Source organism: Salvelinus alpinus, chromosome 15, assembly GCF_045679555.1.
Source record: "Salvelinus alpinus chromosome 15, SLU_Salpinus.1, whole genome shotgun sequence".
Classification (NCBI taxonomy): Eukaryota; Metazoa; Chordata; class Actinopteri; order Salmoniformes; family Salmonidae; genus Salvelinus; species Salvelinus alpinus.
The window spans coordinates 30857346-30880670 of NC_092100.1; the positions used below are offsets into that span (position 1 = coordinate 30857346).

Here is a 23325-nt window from a genome sequence, read left to right on the forward strand (position 1 = left end):
GCAAGTCTTTCATAGAACATCCTATTTCACACCACATTTATGAAACAAGCCGTGAATGGACTATAATTGTCTCTTTTTCCTCATGTTCACTATGGCTTGGTTGCTGTGGAAACCCATGTTAATGTTTCAGAAAAACAGGACACGGACAGTGAACAAATAAATCTTCCTCAGTTTATCACAACCAGAAGAGTCCCATTAAAGTGTGTGCATGTGTGTTAGCCCTTTGCCCCTGTTCTTCAACAAAGCCCCTGCACTCTTCACTGCGATGGTTGTTACCAGGTTACAGTCAAGAGTTTTTTGTTTTCAAGCTTCATTGACGTCAGAGTTTCTTTTCATCCTTCACTCTCAAGTGTGATATGTATTTTTCATTTCAAAACTAGGTCTTCTTGGAGAGGCTGAAAATAAAAGGAGAGAGAACAACAAAAGACCCCCAGCCATTGCAGTCCCCTGTAAACATTACTCTCCAATGACACTAATGAGCCATGCTCTAATCTCAAGTGCTGGAGCACTGCACTGGCGGCTTTGTACAAAAAACACTAGCACTCATTCAGAAAGGAAACGAGAGATGACACGAGTACATGTTTTTTAAACTGAATGACAAATTACACTAGCATTCTGGCTCTTTTTTTGTGAAATATATATTTCCCTCCGCTGTTCATCTGAGTAGAATTTGTATTATGTTGCTTCTTTCTCATGTACAGTGTCCTTATGTTAGAAAAAGGCTCCATATGAATGAAATGTATTACTAGTGTTTCAGTGGTTTATGTTCTTAGGTGTCTACAGATGTGGGATATTCCCACTGATGGTTTTTGCTGTTAATTAGTTAACACAAACACTCTTGTGTTAGATTAGAACTGGTTGGTGACGGTGTAGTTCTCTTCTGGTTTCTTGCTGAACCCGGTCTTGAGATGAGAGAGACAGATCCTAACCTGTCCGTAGGTCACCTGTCTCCTGGCAGGGGGACAGACCCTACTGGGCTGGATTACCTGGCTCATCATGGCCTGAGTCTGAGCAGCAGCATGAGTAGCAGCATCCCACACAACCAACACTATACTTAAATACACCAAAATATGACAGGGTTATTATTCTAAACATTCATGTGTGTTTCCCAAATAATGAGCTATCTGGGGCATTTCTTAACCTATTAGAACCCTTTAACTTTGTGCTACACGCCACAGTGACCTACGCACAGCAAAAGCCATCCTTTTGATCTCGTGCTGTCCTATGGTTTGATAACTTGGAAACTATTGATGTGTGTGTTTCTGACCATCTCAGTATTGTTTTAAAAATGCTTTCTCCTCCTCTTAAAAACGTCTGTCCCCACTCTCTGGCATCATTAACTCCACAACTGCTAGTACATTTACAGATGCTTTTAAATGCTCTACTACTGATCATGTTCTTTGTCATCACACTCATGATTTGCCGAACATTTTCAATGACATGTGTCAGGCTGCTTTAGACTCAGTGGCACCAGTTAAAACCAAGAATAAACTGTATGCCAGTCTCACCTTGGTTAAAGTGAATTTAGAAAGCCTTAACGTAAATGGAAGGCCTGCAAACTTCAAGTATTCTATGAGATAATGAAACGTCTCCAACACTCAAATACATGGTTTAATGTTATTCAATAACACCAGGAATGAAGACCTTTACAGTAATATAATTATTTGCTTTCTAAAGCATCTCATTGTTCTGGCAAATGTTTTCATATCTCGACTATGAATTACATGTTGCTGACATCATCCCATAAACACTTGAATGATTTCAACATTGCCATGATATATGATTCCTCACTGTTTTACTTGATTCAAATGTCTTAAGTGATGTATTCTTTAGTTTCTAGAGGCATGCCACTGATTAACTGGCACAGGCCTACCATGGCTTATGGTAAAACTCTTTGTAAAAGAAGGCCTAACTTGTAATAAAAAGTAATGCATTACATGTCGCTCAGCAGCAACATGCAACACCATGTTCATTTCATAGCCACTTTATTATGCGTTTATGTTCATGTAGGAAGAGCTACACATGTCAGTCAGAATACATCAGAATACATAAAATAGGTCAGACATGAGCTGCCCTAATTTGGTTTGAACTACACTACATTACCAAAAGTATGTGGACACCTGCTCGTCAAACGTCTCATTCTAAAATCATGGGCATTAATATGGAGTTGTTCCCCACTTTGCTGCTCTAACAGCCTACACTCTTTTGGGAAGGCTTTCCACTAGATGTTGGAACGTTGCTGCGGGGACTTGCTTTCATTCAGCCACAAGAGCATTAGTGAGGTCGGGCACTGATGTTGGGCGATTAGGCCTGGCTCGCAGTCGGCATTCCAATTCATCCCAAAGGTCTTCGATGGGGTTGAGGTCAGGGGTTCTGCAGGTCAGTCAAGTTCTTCCACACCGATCTCGACAAACCATTTCTATATGCACCTTGCTTTGTGCACGGGGGCATTGTCATGTGGAAACAGGAAAAGGCCTTCCCCAAACTGATGCCAAAAACTTGGAAGCACAGAATTGTCTAGAATGTCATTGTATGCTGTAGTGTTAAGATTTCCCTTCACTGGAACTAAGGGGCCTAGCCCAAACCATAAAAAACAGCCCCAGACCATTATTCCTCCTCCACCAAACTTTACAGTTGGCACAATGCATTTGGGCAGGTAGCATTCTCCTGGCATCCGCCAAACCCAGATTTGTGCGTCAGACTGCCAGATGGTGAAACGTGATTCATCACTCAAGAGAACGCGTTTCCACTGCTCCAGAGTCCAATGGCGGCGAGCTTTACACCACTCCAACCGATACTTGGCATTGCGCCCGGTGATCTTAGGCCTGTGTGCAGCTGCTAAGCCATGGAAACCCATTTCATGAAGCTCCCAACGAACAGTTCTTCTGCTTGTGTTGCTTCCAGAGGCAGTTTGGAACTCAGTAGTGAGTGTTACAACAGACAATTTTTATGGTTTATGGTTCAGCACTCGGTGGTCCCGTTCTGTGAGCTTGTGTGACCTACCACTTCACAGCTGAGCCGTTGTTTCTCCGAATCCACTAATTTGAAGGGGTGTCCACATTATTTTGTATATAAACTCAGCAAAAAAAGAAACGTCCCTTTTTCAGGACCCTGTCTTTCAAAGATAATTCATAAAAAATCTAAATAACTTCAGAGATCTTAAATGTAAAGGGTTTAAACACTGTTTCCCATGCTTGTTCATTGAACCATAAACAATTAATGAACATGCACCTGTGGAACGGTTGTTAAGACACTAACAGCTTACAGACGGTAGGCAATTAAGGTCACAGTTATGAAAACTTAGAGGCCTTTCTACTGACTCTGAAAGACAGGAGAAGAAAGAAAGAAAGAAAGATGCCCAGGATCCCTGCTCATCTGCGTGAACGTGCCTTAGGCATGCTGCAAGGAGACATGAGGACTGCAGATGTGGCCAGGGCAATAAATTGCAATGTCTGTACTGTGAGACGCCTAAGACAGCGCTACAGGGAGACAGGACGGACAGCTGATAGCCCTCGCAATGGCAGACCACGTGTAACAACATCAGCACAGGATCGGTACATCCGAACATCACACCTGCGGGACAGGTACAGGGTGGCAACAACAACTTCCAAAGTTACACCAGGAATGTACAATCCCTCCATCAGTGCTCAGACTGTCCGCAATAGGCTGAGAGAGGATGGACTGAGGGCTTGTAGGCCTGTTGTAAGGCAGGTCCTCACCAGACGTCACCGGCAACAACGCCGCCTATGGGCACAAACCCACCGTCGCTGGACCAGACAGGACTGGAAAAAAGTGCTCTTTTACTGACAAGTGGCAGTTTTGTTTCACCAGGGGTGATGGTCGGATTCGCGTTTATTGTCGAAGGAATGAGCGTTACACCGAGGCCTGTACTCTGGAGCGGGATCGATTTGGAGGTGGAGGGTCCGTCATGGTCTGGGGCAGTGTGTCACAGCATCATCGGACTGAGCTTGTTGTCATTGCAGGCAATCTCAATGCTGTGCGTTACAGGGAAGACATCCTCCTCCCTCATGTGGTACCCTTCCTGCAGGCTCATCCTGACATGACCCTCCAGCATGACAATGCCACCAGTCATACTGCTCGTTCCGTGTGTGATTTCCTGCAAGACAGGAATGTCCGTGTTCTGCCATGGCCAGCGAAGAGCCCGGATCTCAATCCCATTGAGCGCGTCTGGGACCTGTTGGATCAGAGGGCTAGCGCCATTCCCCCCAGAAATGTCCGGTAACTTGCAGGTGCCTCGGTGGAAGAGTGGGGTAACATCTCACAGCAAGAACTGGTAAATCTGGTGCAGTCCATGAAAAGAAGAGCAACTGCAGTACTTAATGCAGCTGGTGGCCACACCAGATACTGACTGTTACTTTTGATTTTGACCCCCCCTCTGTAACAGAAATGTGACCCTTATTTCACATAGAACGGCTTCTGTATGTTAGCTCCGTTGGGCAACAATCAGCTTGCCCTCCTCCCCGTCTCACCATGGGCAGTGTGAGACCTCCCTCCTCTACCCAGGGGTGAGGACAAAGCAGAGCACAGCCAGTTGGGAGGAGAAGGAGGGGGGTTAGCTGGCATCATGCCACCCTCCCCTGCCTTGCCTGACTGAGTGAGTGAGGAGGTGGGTGGGAAGGGAGGGAGGGAGGGGTGCTGTGGCTCAGATTGATGAGGCCAGGTCTGTGGTCTGGGTATAGAGTGTTGCAGAACATACTTCCTGCTGGCATATCCTGCCCTCTCCCTCCGCTGTGCGCCCCAGCCCTCCACACCTGCCCCAGCTCTCTACACCCGCCTTTTTGGAACTCCTAATTGTCCTTATGAATATTTTAAAGGCGAGCAAGTATGGGAGTTGAGGGCGGGGGTTTGGTTTCAAGGGCTCTGACAGCTAATGATCCACTCTGTGGGCGCAGGGAGAGGGAGACAGGGAGAGAGAGAGAGGTTGAGAATTAGAGAGCGGGGGAGGGAGGTGGGAGCGGGGAAAAAGATGTTAAGTGAACTTCTTGTAATAGTTTGTTTTGTGAATGGTTGTTTATACCTTTTTATCTTTAATGTAATTTCTTCTCATCTAAAATATATCCACATGGCGCTCTATAGCTGTCTAGAGCTAGTTGGATGTAATGGAACGTGTTCGTCTCATTTGTTCCCAATCTTTTAAAGATGTAGATAATGATGACATTGAGATGCCTTTATCCTCAATTTGGACTTCAATTCCCAGTTGACTAAATTGTCTGAAAATATCCAAGCCACTGATTGAAAGTGTGTTCTCTTTGACTGTGGCAACTAATATCTTTGCCACGTCCGTTATTCAAGAAAGTCTCTGAGCAGCTGCCTGTTTCTCGGAGGGAATGGTATTGCTCTCTGCTGTGCAATTTATTCTTACTCAATAATATAGCGGCTATATTTATCAAAGTGACAATCTAGCCAGTCAACCACAATAATTTTCTGCTCTAATGTAAATTGAGCTGACCTGAGACAGAGGCTTTCTCCTTCCTGTCTGTCCTTTAGGGACACGCAGACCACAGCTCAGTCAGGATTACTCTACTTTTATATGTTTGCATGTCTTACTCTGTTTGGTGTATCAGCTCAGAGCTAACCGTGGTCTCACCATTGTCCTGTTTTTGGAGAGGATTGGATCAGACTTTAGGATATATTGTTTTCCAAACAGCTGCAGTCCGGTCATAATAACCTAACAAAACACAGTCTGTCCTGTACAACTGAGAAGGAGCACCTCCTGCTGTATTTCCTGTCAGACAATGGGCTGAAGGAGAGGAAGGACATGCATGGGGTCATATCCTGATATCAGTTAGATCATTGATGATGTGGAATGGTCATGAGATTAAACCAGATATGTCTGGGAATCAAAACCAATTTCCTTATCTAGCCCTCCCTACTCCCATACTCCCAGACCAGTAATATGACCATTACCAGTGTGTAGAGAGGAGAAGCTGTTAGGGCCCTCTGTAATGGCATACAGTACATACAGCCACTAGCTGGAGACTTCACGAGAACAACCAACATACCCTTTTCCCCCTCAAGTGAAATCTACATCACCAAAGGAAAAATGGCAACATACTCACAGTGAAAGACTTGTCTCTTAAGATGTTATATAAAAGCAAAAATATTTGTGAGCAGATAAAAGCCTTGCTATCAGCCGCCTCCCCATGCTGATTTTCAACTGTGTTCACACTCAAAGAGGCCCTTTGATAACCACATTAGATGGAACGGGCCGGACACAATGGTGATGTCATGAGGATTAGCACGCTACCTTGCTTAGTGCGGCAACGGGCACAACAGCGAATTCACAACACTGCAGGGGGAGCAAGGTGGGGACACAGTTGAAATGAGGTGAGGAACACTACAGAAGCAAAAAATAGTTAAAATATACATTATTTATATAGACTATAATCAAATTATAATGGCTCTTAAAGCATTATTTTGGTGTGTGTTCTATATAGCTACCACTGGAAGACACTGACAGTTCAGCCACAACCTGCCTTCTCCCCACATTTGAGAAGTTTGGCTTTTTTAACGACATTTACTGTCTACTTCCAAACTCCCTTTTATTCACATTCAGTACATGAATAAGTGAAATGTAAAAAGCTCTTGACACAAGCGGGGGGCATTGGAGTGTAATGGTGTTCCATCTAAGGCAGACTGTGCAGAAATTGCTTAGGCCCATTTCAGTGAAAGTGCTTCACAAGGAGCAGGTATGGTAGGTGGCTTACGCAACAGCTTTGGCTCCACTTTATCTTTAACTCATTAAATAAAGTTTTCTTAAAAGTTCAATGTAAATGGGGCTATGATATAAACTCTGCGGTTGTGGTTAAATCATCCAATCCCCCCAAAAAAGTTGAGTCTTTTGAGTGTAACAGTCATGTTTATTTTCTGTGACATAAATATAGATCTAAATGGAACACTATATTTGGCTAAGATGGCGTCGACAGCGGGCACCTTGCTTCGTCTCGAGCAAGATGGCGCCGACAGAGAAGGTCGCCTCGCTTCTAGTCCTTTGGAAACTTTGGAGTATTTAGTTTTTTATGTATTATTTCTTACATCATATGTACACTACCGTTCAAAAGTTTGGGGTCACTTAAAAATGTCCTTGTTTTTGAAAGAAAAGCAAATTTCTTTGTGCATTAAAATAACATCAAATTGATCAGAAATCAGTGTAGACATTCTTAACGTTGTAAATTACTATTTTAGCTGGAAACGGCTGATTTTTTATGGAATATCTAAATAGGCGTACAGAGGCCAATTATAAGCAAACATCACTCCTGTGTTCAAATGGCACGTTGTGTTAGCTAATCCAAGTTTATCATTTTAAAAAGGGTATTTGATCATTAGAAAACCTTTTTGCAATTATGTTAGCACAGCTGAAAACTGTTGTCCTGATTAAAGAAGCAATACAACTGGCCTTCTTTAGACTATTAGTTTCTGGAGCATCAGCATTTGTGGGTTTGATTACCGACTCAAAATGACCAGAAACAAATAACTTCCTTCTGAAACTCCTCAGTCTATTCTTGTTCTGAGAAATGAAGGCTATTCCATGAGAGAAATTGCCAAAAAACTGAAGATCTCGTACAACGCTGGGTACTACAATGCCTTCACAGAACAGCACAAACTGGCCCTAACCAGAATAGAAAGAGGAGTGGGAGGCCCCAGTGCACAACTGAGCAAGAGGACAAGTACATCAGAGTGTCTAGTTTGAGAAACAGATGCCTCACATGTCCTCCAATGGCAGCCTCATTAAATAGTAACCGCAAAACACCAGTCTCAACGTCAACAGTGAAGAGGCGACTCTGGAATGCTGGCCTTCTAGGCAGAGTTCCTCTGTCCAGTGTCTGTGTTCTTTTGCCCATCTTAATCTTTTATTTTTATTGGCCAGTCTGAGATATGGCTTTTTCTTTGCAACTCTGCCTAGAAGGCCAGCATCCCGGAGTTGCATCTTCACGTAAAACTAGACACTCTAATGTACTTGTCCTCTTGCTCAGGCCTTATACCCTCGACACGGGTATAAGGCCCTCTCCCATCCTCCTTTCGGCAAATCCGACTATGACTCCATCTTGCTTCTCCACGCCTACAAATAAAGACTCAAGAGGGAAGTTCCGGTGGTCAAGGAAGGCAACAATACCTACTCGACACTGATTCTCAACATGGGGGCCCCACAAGGGTGCGTCCTCAGTCCCCTCCTGTATTCCCTGTATACCCGAGACTGCGTGGCCTCAAAATTAGCAAAACAAAGGAGCTGATTGTGGACTTCAGGAGGACCCAGGCTCGACACGTCCCCATCCTCATCAATGGGGACGCCGTGGAGACGGTCAATAACAATTCCCATGCGTACACATCTCAGAGGAGCTGAAATGGTCTAACCACACGGACACCGTGGTGAAAGCACGATAGCGACTCTTCAACCTCAGGATACTGAAGAAATTTGGCCTGTCCTCGAGGGCCTTCACAGTGTTCTACAGGAGCACCAACGAGAGCATACTGTCGGGCTGCATCACAACTCCACCGCCGCGGACAGACGGGCGCTTCAGAGGGTGATACGTGCAGCTGCCCCTGTGCACATTGCAGGACACCTACAGGACACCTACAATACCAGGTGTTGCAGGAAGGCCAAGAAGATCATCCAGGACCCCAGCCACTCAAGCCATGCCCTGTTCTCCCCGCTTCAATCACTCAGGCAGTACAGGAGCATCATGGCAACCCCCCCCCTACCCACAACAGTCACTTACCTTACCTGACATAGAGATAGAATTGATAGCTCCATTCTAACATAATATGAAAACAATTATTTTCTATATAACGTACAATTGACACACTGCTTCAATAGCTCATACTCTTGCGTTTGTAAGTTTAATCTAAATGAACAACAGGTGCTCTGGAGGAGATGAGTGATACTGTAGATGTTATCATCAGTGTGGGGTTGGGCATACAGCACTATGAGTGAAGAGACACATTTCAAGGCCTCTCTCACTTTCGGAATATCAGAAAAAAGCCTGTTCTTTTAACATTACACTCACACACTCACTATGATGCCCCGCTGGTTTGACGTCAGACACCCAGATTTTAATATTTGGTGTATAGAGCCAAATTTCTAGCAATCCAGGTCTGGATGGCTGTGAGAGAATATCTGCTGGCCTGGTTCCCACTGCTCTTTATGAGCCTCCATGGCCCTTGTGAACAGATTACACAAGTTCAATCATCACTACTCTCCATCTGCAGCCCCGTATACAGACAGACTCACCACCCACCCTCCATTATAAATGTTGTTGTTGAAAAGCCCTATAAGTTCTACTGTATTCACACCCCTCCAGCTTTGCTGTCTTAAAGGACTTTTGGTATTTCTTTCATTAGTCCACTATTGATACAGTCCCTAAATGTTTTTCATGTCAGCAATCAAGTTTTCAAGATATTGAACTTTCAAAATACATAAAATGTCACAGTATGATATGACCTTTGAAAGTGAATTTCTGAACTATAGAAGGAATAGGAATAGAAAGGAAGAAATGGAATAGAACGAACACAGCTTTAATTTTGAATTCTGTTTACCATAATTCAGCGTTGGTTGGTTTTGTTTTGTTTATCTCACAAGAGTGTTTTTATGTAAACGTTTGTATGTATTACTGAACCAATAGTATAGAGTAAAAACCTTGGGTTGAGTGATGTCTGATGGCCTTCAGGGTTCCATGTGGTACCTTCTAAGGCCATGTCAGTGTGAGGCTGTGTGTGATTGGCCGGGCCGGGGAGCCAGGGCCTGACAGGTGTTTGGGAGAGAGACACCTGTTTGGCCATGTGCTGATTTAGTGATCCATTTACTGGGAGCTGCGGGCAGCGTCTGTGGGACACCAGAAACATGCCAAGTCATTTAAGGAGGAATTACTGCCGTGCTGTCCCAGACCTTCACTCCTTAACGTGCTCAGCTAGGAGTACCTCGGAGAGGAAATCTGTCACTCTTCACTCTTTCTTAGGCATGAATACATTATATGCTGTCATAATGTTTAATTTCAATTCATCTTAGATCACAGAGATCAATATTAACTTATGAATTAAATTACCTAGATATGAGCACTTGCTGTTGGGCTTTGTGTTGTTTAGTCTCAGTGCAATATGTTCCATGGTTTGTTCTGAATGCTGAGTGTCCCTGGCACTGGATGTTTCCACTCTGGCCCCTCCCTGAGTGGCTAGCAGGGCACGGGGCCAGGGGCAGAGGGTGCGGCTGGATGGAAGTGCTGCCTGCGGATCTGCCCATCTCACATAGCCATGGCCGGCCAGCCCAACCCAGCTATTCCCATAATGAGCAGGTTTGGACTTTAATTTGCAGGTCCTGATCAGATCTGTGGCAGTCTGGCGGAGAAAGTGCATAGTTTCCCTGGTAAACATAGCCTTAACAGGAGCCTAACTGAAGAGCAGCCTCAGTAAACAGGAAATGAACCAGGAAGGCGTTTTCTTCGAATGAGAAGAATGCCCCGGCTCTGTAACACACCAAACACTAGTGGATCTAAATGCACATTTACACATGTTGTGTATCATTCATCTCTCTCTCCCCAGTGACATTATCAGACAGATATGACTGATATGATTTAGGTGCTTTTCAGAGTTCCCCTGCTTCAGATTTGAGCTCATACACTGTTTCATCAAGTGTTTAAGCTAGAGTAGAGTGTATAGTTTGTATTTGTATTATTAAGGCAGCAGCTACTCTTACTGGGGTCCAAACACATTAAGGCACTTACATCAGACATAAAACAAAAGGTAAAACAGTACATCATATAACATTATTTCACCACTACATATCTACAATACAAAATGTATAGTACCACCATACAACAATATTACGTGTGTGCTAGTGTGTGTGCTTATGCGTGTGTCTATACCTGTGTGTGTGCCTCTTCACAGTCCCTGCTGTTCCGTAAGGTGTATTTTAATATTTTTATTCTTCTAATTCTACTGCTTGCATCATTTACCTGATGTGGAATAGAGTTCCATGTAGCCATGGCTCTATGTAGCAGTGTGCGCCCCCCATAGTCTGTTCTGGAGTTGGGGATTGTGAAGAGACCTCTGGTGGCATGTCTTGTGGGGTATGCATGGCTGTGTGCAAGTAGTTTAAACAGACAGCTCGGTGCATTCAGCTTGTCAACACTTCTTACAAAAACAAGTCAATCTCTCCTCCACTTTGGGCCATGAGAGATTGACATGCATATTATTAATGTTAGCTCTCCATGTACATTTAAGGGCCAGCCGTGCTGCCCTGTTCTGAGAACGACTGAACAGTGAACGACTGAACAGTGGTCCAGGTGGGACAAAACTAAGGCATTTGTTGATAGTGTTGTTAAGAAGGCAGAGCAGCGCTTTATTGTGGACAGACTCCTCCCCATCTTAGCTACTGTTGTATGTTTTGACCATGACAGTTTACAATCCAGGGTTACTCCAAGCAGTTTAGTCACCTCAACTTGCTCAATTTCCACAGTATTTATTACAAGATTTAGTTGAGGTTGAGGGTTTAGTGAATGGTTTGTCCCAAATACAATGCTTTTAGTTTTTTAAATATTTAGGTCTAACTTATTGTTTGCCACCCAGTCTGAAACTAACTGCAGCTCTTTGTTAAGTGTTGCAGTCATTTTAATTCGCTGTAGTAGCTGACGTGTATAGTGTTGTGTCATCCGCATACATACAGTAGATACACTGGCTTTACTAAAAAAAAAAAAAAAAGTAAGGGGCCTAGATAGCTGCCCTGGGGATTTCCTGATTCTACCTACCTTGGAGAGGCTTCCATTAAAGAACACCCTCTGTGTTATGTTAGACAGGTAACTCTTTATCCACAATATAGCATGGGGTGTAAAGCCATAACACATACGTTTTTCCAGCAGCAGACTATGATCAATAATGTCAAAAGCCTCACTGAAAAGCCTCACTGAAGTCAACAAAACAGCCCCCACAATCTTTTGATCACCATTTTCTCTCAGCCAATCATCAGTCATTTGTGTAAGTGATGTGCTTGTTGAATGTCCTTTCCTATAAGTGCGCTGAAAGTCTGTTGTCAATTTGTTTACTGTAAAATAGCATTGTATCTGGTCAAACACAATTTTATCCAAAAGTTTATTAAGGGTTGGAAACAGGCTGATTGGTCGGCTATTCGAGCCAGTAAAGGGGGGTTTACTATTCTTGGGTAGCGGAATGACTTTTGCTTCCCTCTAGGCCTGAGGGCACACACTTTCTATTAGGCTTAGATTGAAGATATGGCAAATAGGAGTGGCAATATCGTCTGCTATTATCCTCAGTAATTTTCCATACAAGTTGTCAGAGCCTGGTGGCTTGTCATTGTTGATAGACAACAATTATTTTCACCTCTTCCACACTCACTTTATGGAATTCAAATTTACAATGCTTGTCTTTCATAATTTGGTCAGTTATACTTTCATGTGAAGTGTCAGTGTTTGTTGATGGCATGTCATGCCTAAGTTTGCTAATCTTGAAAATGAAAAAATCATGAACTTCTTACGGCTGAAATCCCGTTAACGGGATCGATATGACAACAGCCAGTGAAAGTGCAGGGCGCCAATCTCATAATTAAAATTCCTCAAACATACAAGTATTATACACCATTTTAAAGATAAACTTGTTGTTAATCCCACCACAGTGTCCGATTTCAAAAAGACTTTACGACGAAAGCATACCATGCGATTATGTTAGGTCAGCACCTAGTCACAGAAAAACACAGCCATTTTTCCAGCCAAAGAGAGGAGTCACAAAAAGCAAAAATAGAGAGAAAATGTATCACTAACCTTTGATGATCTTCATCAGATGACACTCATAGGACTTCATGTTACACAATACATGTATGTTTTGTTCGATAAAGTTCATATTTATATCCAAAAATCTCAGTTTACATTGGTGTGTTATGTTCAGTAATGTTTTGCTTCCAAAACATCCAGTGATTTTGCAGAGCGCCACATCAATTTACAGACATACTCATAATAAACATTGAAAAAAGATACAAGTGTTATGCATGGAATTATAGATAAACTTCTCCTTAATGCAACCGCTGTGTCAGATTTCAAAAAAGCTTTACGGAAAAAGCACACCATGCAATAATCTACAGCGCTCAGTGCAGCGCTCAGAGACCAAAACAAGCCATACCCGCCATGTTGTGGAGTCAACAGAAGTCAGAAATAGCGTTATAAATATTCACTTACCTTTGATGATCTTCATCAGAATGCACTCCCAGGAATCCCAGTTCCACAATAAATTTTTGTTTTGTTCGATAAAGTCCATCATTTATGTCCAAATACCTCCTTTTTGTTCACGCGTTTAGTTCACAAATCCAAATTCACGAGGCGCAGGCCAGACGAAAAGTCAAAGTTCCATTACAGTTCGTAGAAACATGTCAAACGATGTATAGAATCAATCTTTAGGATGTTTTTATCATAAATCTTCAATAATATTCCAACCGGACTATTCCTTTGTCTTTAGAAATGAAAAAGAACGCAGCTACCTCTCATGGGCGCGCGCCTAACTGAGCTCTTGGCCTTCTGCCAGACCCCTTAGTCAAACAGCTTATTCTCTCCCCCTTCACAGTAGAAACCTGAAACAAGGTTCTAAAGACGGTTGACATCTAGTGGACGCCGTAGGAAGTGCAATATGACCCCATAGACACTGTATATTGGATAGGCAAAGACTTGAAAACCTACAAACCTCAGATTTCCCACTTCCTGGTTGGATTTTTTCTCAGGTTTTGCCTGCCATATAAGTTCTGTTATACTCACAGACATCATTCAAACAGTTTTAGAAACTTGAGAGTGTCTTCTATCCAAATATACTAATACTATGCATATCTTAGCTTCTAGGCCTGAGTAGCAGGCAGTTTACTCTGGGCACCTTATTCATCCATGCTACTCAATACTGCCCCCAGCCATAAGAAGTTAAAGTAGTTGGCAATATCAGTGTTTTATTTTATTTATGAGCCATCTGATTCAATGAATGATGGAGCTGAGTTTGCCATTTTCCCCAAAATGTCATTGAAGGTGTTCCAAAGCTCGCTGTTGATATCACGTACATTATCAAGCTTTTCACGCATATTATTCAGATACTGATTGTTAACACTTGGTGGTCTATAGCAGGTTCCCACAAGGCTTTAGGTGAGGCAGATGAACCTTTAGCCATATTACTTCAACAGTATTTAACATGAGATCCTCTCTAAGCTTTACAGTAATGTGGTTCTGAATATAGACCCGCATCATGTTATAACCATGTATTGCTACCACTGTATCATCAAAGGTATTATATAAGTGAGTTTCAGATATAGTCCGAATATGAATGTCATCTGTTACTAGCAAGTTATTGATTTCATGAACCTTGTTTCTTAGCCTACATATTTTAATATGGGCTATTTTTAGCAATTTTATGGGATGCTTAATTGTTTTTATTGCTTTACTGGGAAGCTTATCAGATGTAGACATGCTTATGTTATTTATGTTTGATCAGGGTGAGCTTCACACAGTGGACTTCCTACTAGGGCACACCACCTCAGTGCTAACAGTATAACTCTGGTTCATAGGCACATGATTACTGCATACAATAGCTGTAGTTTGATTCAGTACTGGTACATTTGTAAAAGTTAGAGTAAACTGTGCCTTGGTAGACACGTACATTGTATAGTAGGAAATCATTGAAAACCAGTAAAGTTTCATATTTCAATCCTAGGAAATCCGACAGTAATGTGTCATACCCGGCTTGTCAGCATGCTGGGATCTGGGTCCTTCCACCAAATCGGCACCTTTTAAGAAGTGTAACTTGGTCATAAAAAACTTTAGATTTCACAAAATGTTAACATTCTGTCATAAATAGCACATGTTCAACTTCATAGAAAAAACATGTTTTCCCATCTCAAATTACTATAGTAAGTGTCTATTAAGTGCCAAATAAAGTAACAGGGTTGACCATATTAGGGTTGAAGATTTCATCTTAAATGCCTTTATTCATATAAAAAAATCACATTTATTGAATTCATCATGTGGTTTATATTAAAGGGCACTTAATTTAATATAACAGGCTTTAAAAATGCAATATTCAATATTGGTGCACAATACTTAAAATATAAAAGTGTTCTCAAAAGGCACTATTTTCGTGGAACGACCCAGTTACTGTAAGCAGGGCTGGGTAAGACATGTTGTTAGATAGAGATCAGCTCAAACACCACTGTACTGTCAGAGAGCTGTCAGCAGATGCCAGCTGCTGCTGCAACGCCCATGAACACCCACACACACACCAGCGTTACCTCCTGCACCTCTAGGATAATGGAGATGGAGGCAGAGACGAAGGGCTCATTAGTGCCTTTGAGTCCTACTCCTCTCCCTCACACAGTGACCCCTCCATCCAGAGGAGTCAGTGACTGCTGTAGACATCCGGCTCAGAGGCAGCCCAGAGACAGGGTAGGTCACCGCTCTGGGCCTGCACCAGCCTGATAGGGGAACCTGAACAGCACATATATAAATCAAACTTGATGTTCTCTGACTGGCTTGATATCACATGCTGTCACGTGCTGTCATGGGTTCTCGTTACCACCATCATTCACAGTTTTAACAAAGCGGAGAGAACCGCTCCTTTGATAGAAAGTTATAACAAGCACAACACAGTTTTCACTCTTTTTATTTAGTTAATTTGATAGTGTGCAGTCCTGTTAAGAGGTAAATTAAAGCTCATTGGACGTCTATATCACACCATACTGTGTGCTCTTTACTCTTTACTCTTATAATCACTCCATTTCATGCTCTAATAAGCGTATTTGACCACATACAGTATAGTAATCCATTTTATTTCCTACATTACTTAACATTGATAAAATCCCATGAGTGGCAGCCATGCTGTATTAAAGTCTGCAATGTTTTAAACTGCTGCTCTGTGGGATCCTCTTATACCGGGGTGTCTTCCAGCCGGGTGGCTTATGATAACTGAAAGATAATGAAATATGCATTGAAACACACACATGCAGCAAGAGAGGGGGAAGATAGAGAGAGAAGGGGGGTTGGGTAGAGGTTGAGAGGCGTAAGAGAGAGAGTGCAGGGAGAGGAGTGCAGAGAAATATTTAGTTTATTCTGTGATGGTCTCTAAAGGATGAAAGGATAAGGTTTGACATTTCAATTTGCCTATCATTGTTAACCATTGCATAGGAAGACAGTATTCATCCCATTCCCTGCTCATACCAGCACACTGGCAAGCCCAAAAATAACAAATGAATTCAAATATGTTTGGATTATTTATAAATGTACATTTGAAGTCAGGTGTATTATAATTGATGTATTACAAGTCATTTAATATCTGTCATATGTATTCAATTAATTAGTGTCTTGACTTGAATGATGCCTTTTATTTATGTTAGTATTTTTGATCATGTTTTGTTATGGGAACAGGTTTGTAGAGGTGTATTATAATCTACCTAGACAGAGAGTGATGTGGTAGTAGACTGAGTATCCTGCAGTATATATTGTATGTGTGAATTGTGCAATTTTATTTCAGAAATTAAGAAACAAAGGCCATAATGACCTGTGTGCCAGTCCTGATCCAGATGACTGTTTTGGGCACAGCCCCCTCATGGACGACCGTTTCGGCAAACTAAGCGAAGAGAGTGATTTAATGTACAAGCGCTGTGGTGTAAGTACTTTTTTCCCTCTCCTGCCATTTTGTGTTGATTCCTGTTTTTATGTTGATGTTCACTACAGGCGCTAAACAAGAAAGAACACAGAGGCTGTGATAGCCCGGACCCTGATGCCTCATATGTCCTCACCCCTCACACAGAAGAAAAGTATAAAAAAATTAATGAGGAGTTTGATAATATGATGAGAAATCATAAAATCGTAAGTAAATGCAATGATTTTGCTGCTTGGCTTTGTGGCACAAAGGATTTTGACCATCTTTTGGTTTTACTTTTTCTTCTTTTTTTAATTATCCCCCCTGCAACCTCTGTCAACTACTATAAGCAAACATGGACTATTCAAGCATAACCTTTTTTCTGTTCATTGGAAGTGTATTTGTTTATTTTGTTGATTTGTTCTGCAACTTATATTTTGGCACACCCTGATAAGATCACATTGTTATGACAGGTTGAACCTTTTTAAAGCTCTATTAGGAAGATCATATTGAAAACTATAAGAAAAGGAAAGTGCATTTTTGTTATTGTGGAGAAGCTTCTTTATTATAAAAGACACATTTCCCCCTGAAAAAAAAGGGCACGATTCCTCCACTGGCTTAAATATTGACTGGTTCTGTAGCTTTGGTGATTTATGTGTTTTTTCCCAAAACCCAATTTTCACCCCCAAGCAGATCGAGAAATTGAATCTCTTTCAGTGCCTGGATCATTTGGCGAGGGGGAGGATAATTTTTTATTCGTTTTTTTATCTTCCCCCCCTTTGCTCATTGTATGATCTCTCCTGGTTTCTCATCTTGGTGGGTCCTCCATTCACGTGGGCAATTCAATAAATATTCGCCAAATCACAACATCAGTGGACTATCACTGTTTATTTTCCACTCTTTCATCAAGCTACTATCAGACTGGAGGTTACCAAAGTACCCTGGAATTACACAGAGCTTTACCTTAAGACAATAGTGATCTTATTGCGGGTGGCAATCATAGAATCCTGCATAAAGTATAGTGCTTCAACTGTTTTCTCTCTAATTCTGACATGGAGAGCACCATTGTTTGCAATTAACACACTAATAATATCACTAACTGACTGCCTCACTGGACTATGCTGTGAATGGAGTGGTCTCACTGTCACCAGTTACTCTCACAAACTATTTGGATTGTCAGCACTGCACTGCACTGACATGGAGTTTTGATCCAAAATGCAAGTCGGAAGTTTACATACACCTTAGCCAAATACATTTAAACTCAGTTTTTCACAATTCCTGACATGTAATCCTCGTAAAAATTCTCTGTTTTAGGTCAGTTAGGATCACCACTTTATTTTAAGAATGTGAAATGTCAGAATAATAGTAGAGAGAATGATTTATTTCAGCTTTTATTTATTTCATCACATTCCCAGTGGGTCAGAAGTTTACATACACTTAATTAGTATTTGGTAGCATTACCTTTAAATTGTTTAACTTGAGTCAAACGTTTCGGGTAGCCTTCCACAAGCTTCCCACAATAAGTTGGGTGAATTCCTCCTGACAGAACTGGTGTAACTGAGTCAGGTTTGATTACATTGTGTATCCTTGCTCGCATACACTTTTTCAGTTCTGCCCATAACTTTTCTATAGGATTGAGGTCAGGGCTTTGTGATGGCCACTCCAATACCTTGACTTTGTTGTCCTTAAGCCATTTTACCACAACTTTGGAAGTATGCTTGGAGTCATTGTCCATTTGGAAGACTCATTTGCGACCAAGCTTTAACTTCCTGACTGATGCCTTGAGATGTTTCTTCAATAGCTCCACATCATTTTTCTTCCTCATGATGCCATCTATTTTGTGAAGTCCACCAGTCCCTCCTGCAGCAAAGCACCCCCACAACATGATGCTGCCATCCCCGTGCTTCGCGCTTGGGATAGTGTTCTTCGGCTTGCAAGCATCCCCCTATTTCCTCCAAACATAACAATGGTCTTTATGGCCATTATGGCCATTTTTGTTTCATCAGACCAGAGGAAATTTCTCGAAAAAGTATGATCTTTGTGCCCATGTGCAGTTGCAAACCGGTCTGGCTTTTTTTATGGCGGTTTTGGAGCAGTGGCTTCTTCCTTGCTGAGCGGCCTTTCAGGTTATGTCGATATAGGATTAGTTTTACTGTGGATATAGATACTTTTGTACCTGTTTCCTCCAGCATCTTCACAAGGTCCTTTGCTGTTGTTCAGTGATTGATTTGCACTTTTCGCACCAAAGTACGCTCATCTCTAGGAGACAGAATGCTTCTCCTTCCTGAGCGGTATGATGGCTGCGTGGTCCCATGGTGTTTATACTTGCGTACTATTGCTTGTACAGATGAACGTGGTACCGTCAGGCGTTTGGAAATTGCTCCCAAGGATGAACCAGACTTGTGAAGGTCAACAATTTTTTGGCTGATTTCTTTTGATTTTCCCATGATGTCAAGCAATGAGGCACTGAGTTTGAAGGTAGGCCTTTAAATAAATCCACAGATACACCTCCAATTGACTCAAATTATGTCAATTAGCCTATCAGAAGCTTCTAAAGCCATTTCTGGAATTTTCCAAGCTGTTTAAAGGCACAGTCAACGTAGTGTATGTAAACTTCTGACCCACTGGAATTGTGATACGGTGAATTATAAGTTAAATAATCTGTCTGTAAACAATTGTTGGAAAAATTACTTGTGTCATGCACAAAGTAGACGTCCTAACCAACTTGTGAAAACTATATCCGGAGTGGTTGAAAAACGAGTTTTAATGACTCCAACCTAAGTGTATGTAAACTTCCGACTTCAACTGTATATTTTGGGAAATAACACAATTAGACTACCTACAATAAAAGAAGAAACGTTGATGATCTGCAGTGCTGACTATTACAATGCAAGTCTGAACACCTGGTACAAGACACTTGCTATTGTGCATGTTTTGATCTGTAATGTTTTTTAAATAGCAAAATTATTGTTTTGTGCATTTACAGAAATATAGTTGTCATCTGTACATTTTATACATTAGTATTTATAAATTATACAGGCTCATGACAGCATCCAATCAACCTAGATTTGGAACATTGCCATCAGTTAATATGACTGCTCTGTTAACCATACCAATGTGATTGATGTGGCACCATCACAGATGCCATCTCTGCCGTCTCCTTCCCCGTGTGACCCTCAGCCCAGCGCCAGGTCTTTGATTCTCTTCATGTCTCTGTGTTTCCCTCCTGTAGCCCACAGCGCTGCCCCAGCAGAACTTCCCCATGCATGTGGCAGTGCCAGTCTCCAACCAGAATACTATGTCCTACAACCCAGGAGGATCCATGAGCAGCCAGGCCCTGGCTCAGGCCGCAGCCTCTCTGAGTGACAGCGGGATGCTCTCCCCCCCTCAGGCCTCCTTACACAGGAGCGGGGGTCAGCAGAGGCCCCCCACTCAAGGCAATGCGGGTCAGTACCACTACACCTCACTGTTGTTTTCACTACACCTGACAATAGTACGTACATGGTAGTAACTATGAACTAGACTTCTCCTATGAAAGTCACATATGAACACATTTATTTTAGGTTATATAAAGAACAGCTATGCATGATTTAATGAAAAGCAGCAAACAGACACAACATTGTTTCACATTTTTTAATAAACAGAAACAGGCAATAGGCTATATAGCTGGCTTCACAGTTTCCCCACCAAATAGGCCTACAAGGAAACTCGACATATATCGATGATGTTGAGTATGCGAGGTGGTCTGTGGGCTACTTATTACCTTCCACAAAAGGTTTTGCTTGACAAAAAGATGAGTAAGAATTCTACATTCCATGTATTCTGGAGCATGAGTCCAGCTTCTTTGGAAGGATTGAGTGCTGTATCCAGGCTGATCCCTGGCTCCCAGCTGAAGGATGCAGATGGTTAATCATATAATTTCATGCATCTTATTAGCTGGCATGCTGGGAAGGACAGACCTGGCATGGGCCCCAGCCCAGCCGGAAAAGTATGTCCTCAGGAGGTACTGATTAGTTCACTGTTGCTCTGCCCGACAGGCCCTCAGCTCAACCGGCTGCATACATTTTCCTACGACATGGTCAAAGGCCTCTCTTGTCAGTTTCAATTGGTCATTCCATGCTTCTTGGCACACTTCATTGCATGCGAGGGGACTGTATTTGTTGTCTGTATGTGAGTATTGGGAACATTAAAGCTGCAATATGTAACTTTTTGGCTGACCTGACCAAATTCCCATAGAAATGTTAAGTTATAGATCTGTCATTCTCATTGAAAGCAAGTCTAAGACGTGGTATATCTTTTCTATATGCGCTATTTCTATTCTTCCATTCTTAAGTTTAGTTTTTGTGTCTTTTACTTTCGGTTTTGTACTCCAGCTTCATTTCGCTGAAAATACAATATTTTTTGTTATTTAAAAAAATTATCTTAGCAGTTTAGATGGTAAAATGATTCTCTACACTATACATTGCTTGTTTTGCCACAAACTGAAATTAGTCAAACTATTAGAATTTTAGCAACCAGGAAATAGTGGAGCGTTTTCGACCGGCTCAAATCAGTCTTATGTAGCAAAATCTGAAATTGTGTGTTTTATATTGGGTAAAAGTAGAGACTCAAAATGGTATATCATACACTACAGTCGTGGCCAGAAGTTTTGAGAATGACACAAATATTAATTTTCACAAGGTCTGCTGCCTCAGTTTGTATGATGGCAATTTGCATATACTCCAGAATGTTATGAAGAGTGATCAGATGAATTGCAATTTATTGCAGTGACTCTTTGCCATGCAAATAAACTGAATCTCCCAAAAACATTTCCACTCCATTTCAACCCTGCCACAAAAGGACCAGCTGACATCATGTCAGTGATTCTCTCGTTAACACAGGTGTGAGTGTTGACGAGGACACGGCTGGAGATCACTCTGTCATGCTGATTGAGTTCGAATAACAGACTGGAAGCTTCAAAAGGAGGGTGTTGCTTGGAATCATTGTTCTTCCTCTGTCAACCATGTTTACCTGCAAGGAAACACGTGCCGTCATCATTGCTTTGCACAAAAAGGTATTCACAGGCAAGGATATTGCTGCCAGTAAGATTATACCTAAATCAACCATTTATCGAATCATCAAGATCTTCAACGAGAGTGGTTCAATTGTTGTGAAGAAGGCTTCAGGGCGCCCAAGAAAGGCCAGCAAGCGCCAGGACAGCCTCCTAAAGTTGATTCAGCTGCGGGATCGGGGCACCACCAGTACAGAGCTTGCTCAGGAATGGTAGCAGGCAGGTGTGAGTGCATCTGCACGCACAGTGAGGCAAATACTTTTGGAGGATGGCCTGGTGTCAAGAAGGGCAGCAAAGAAGCCACTTCTCTCCAGGAAAAACATCAGGGACAGACTGATATTCTGCAAAAGGTACAGGGATTGTACTGCTGAGGACTGGGGTAAAGTCATTTTCTCTGATGAATCCCCTTTCCGATTGTTTGGGGCATCCGGAAAAAAGCTTGTCCGGAGAAGACAAGGTGAGCGCTACCATCAGTCCTGTGTCATGCAAACAGTAAAGCATCCTGAGACCATTCATGTGTGGGGTTGCTTCTCAGCCAAGTGAGTGGGCTCACTCACAATTTTGCCTAAGAACACAGCCATGAATAAAGAATGGTACCAACACATCCTCCGAGAGCAACTTCTCCCAACCATCCAGGAACAGTTTGGTGACGAACAATGCCTTTTCTAGCATGATGGAGCACCTTGCCATAAGGCAAAAGTGATAACTAAGTGGCTTGGAGAACAAGACATCGATATTTTGGGTCCATGGCCAGGAAACTCCCCAGGCCTTAATCACATTGAGAACTTGTGGTCAATCCTCAAGAGGTGGGTTGACAAACAAAAACCCACAAATTCTGACAAACTCCAAGCATTGATTATTTAAGAATGGGCTGCAATCAGTCAGGACGTGGCCCTGAAGTTAATTGACAGCATGCCAGGGCGGATTGCAGAGGTCTTGAAAAAGAAGGGTCAACACTGCAAATATTGACTCTTTGCATCAACTTCATCTAATTGTCAATAAAAGCCGTTGACACTTATGAAATGCTTGTAATTATACTTCAGTATTCCAAAGTAACATCTGACAAAAATATCTAAAGACACTGAAGCAGCAAACTTTGTGGAAATTAATATTTGTGGCATTCTCAAAACTTTTGGCCACGACTGTACAGTTGAGGAACAATGGGAAAGTCATTCTGCTTTGAAAGTTGATAAACTTGTAAACTCACTTTTGAGAAAATGGCCTTTGAATGATTTGGTACTATTTAACCATGGCAATGTGACTGGGAATATGGCAGAATACAAACAGAGTAGTCATTCCCTCCGCAAGGCAATCAAACAGGCAAAACATCAGTATAGAGGCAAAGTGGAGTCGTAATTCAACGGCTCAGACACGAGACATATGTGGCAGGGTCTACAGACAATCACGGACTACAAAAGGAAAACCAGCCAAGTCGCGGACACCAATGTCTTGCATCCGGACAGGCTAAACACGTTATTTGCCCGCTTTGAGGATAACAAAGTGGCACCGACGCAGCCAGCTACCAAGGACTGTGGGCTCTCCTTCTCCGTGGCTGGCCCAGACGGCATCCCTAGCCGCGTCCTCAGAGCAAGTGCAGACCAGCTGACTGGTGTGTTTACAGACATATTCCCTATCCCAGTCTGCTGTCC

General features: G+C 42.3%; 1 protein-coding gene across 8 annotated transcripts in view; it reads left to right on the plus strand.

Annotated features, from left to right (window-relative positions):
• Positions 1–23325, plus strand: part of LOC139539918 (myocyte-specific enhancer factor 2A-like) — a 131717-nt gene that overhangs the window by 73324 nt on the left and 35068 nt on the right. For 5 of the 8 annotated variants that reach the window (XM_071343318.1, XM_071343316.1, XM_071343319.1 and 2 more), the window contains 2 exons: positions 16516–16650; positions 19859–20072. In XM_071343318.1, coding sequence (XP_071199419.1) covers positions 16516–16650; positions 19859–20072 — 349 coding nt within the window. Of the gene's footprint in view, positions 1–16515; positions 16651–16718; positions 16854–19858; positions 20073–23325 lie in introns of all 8 variants that reach the window. The other 3 variants (XM_071343317.1, XM_071343321.1, XM_071343323.1) reach the window with 1 other exon arrangement.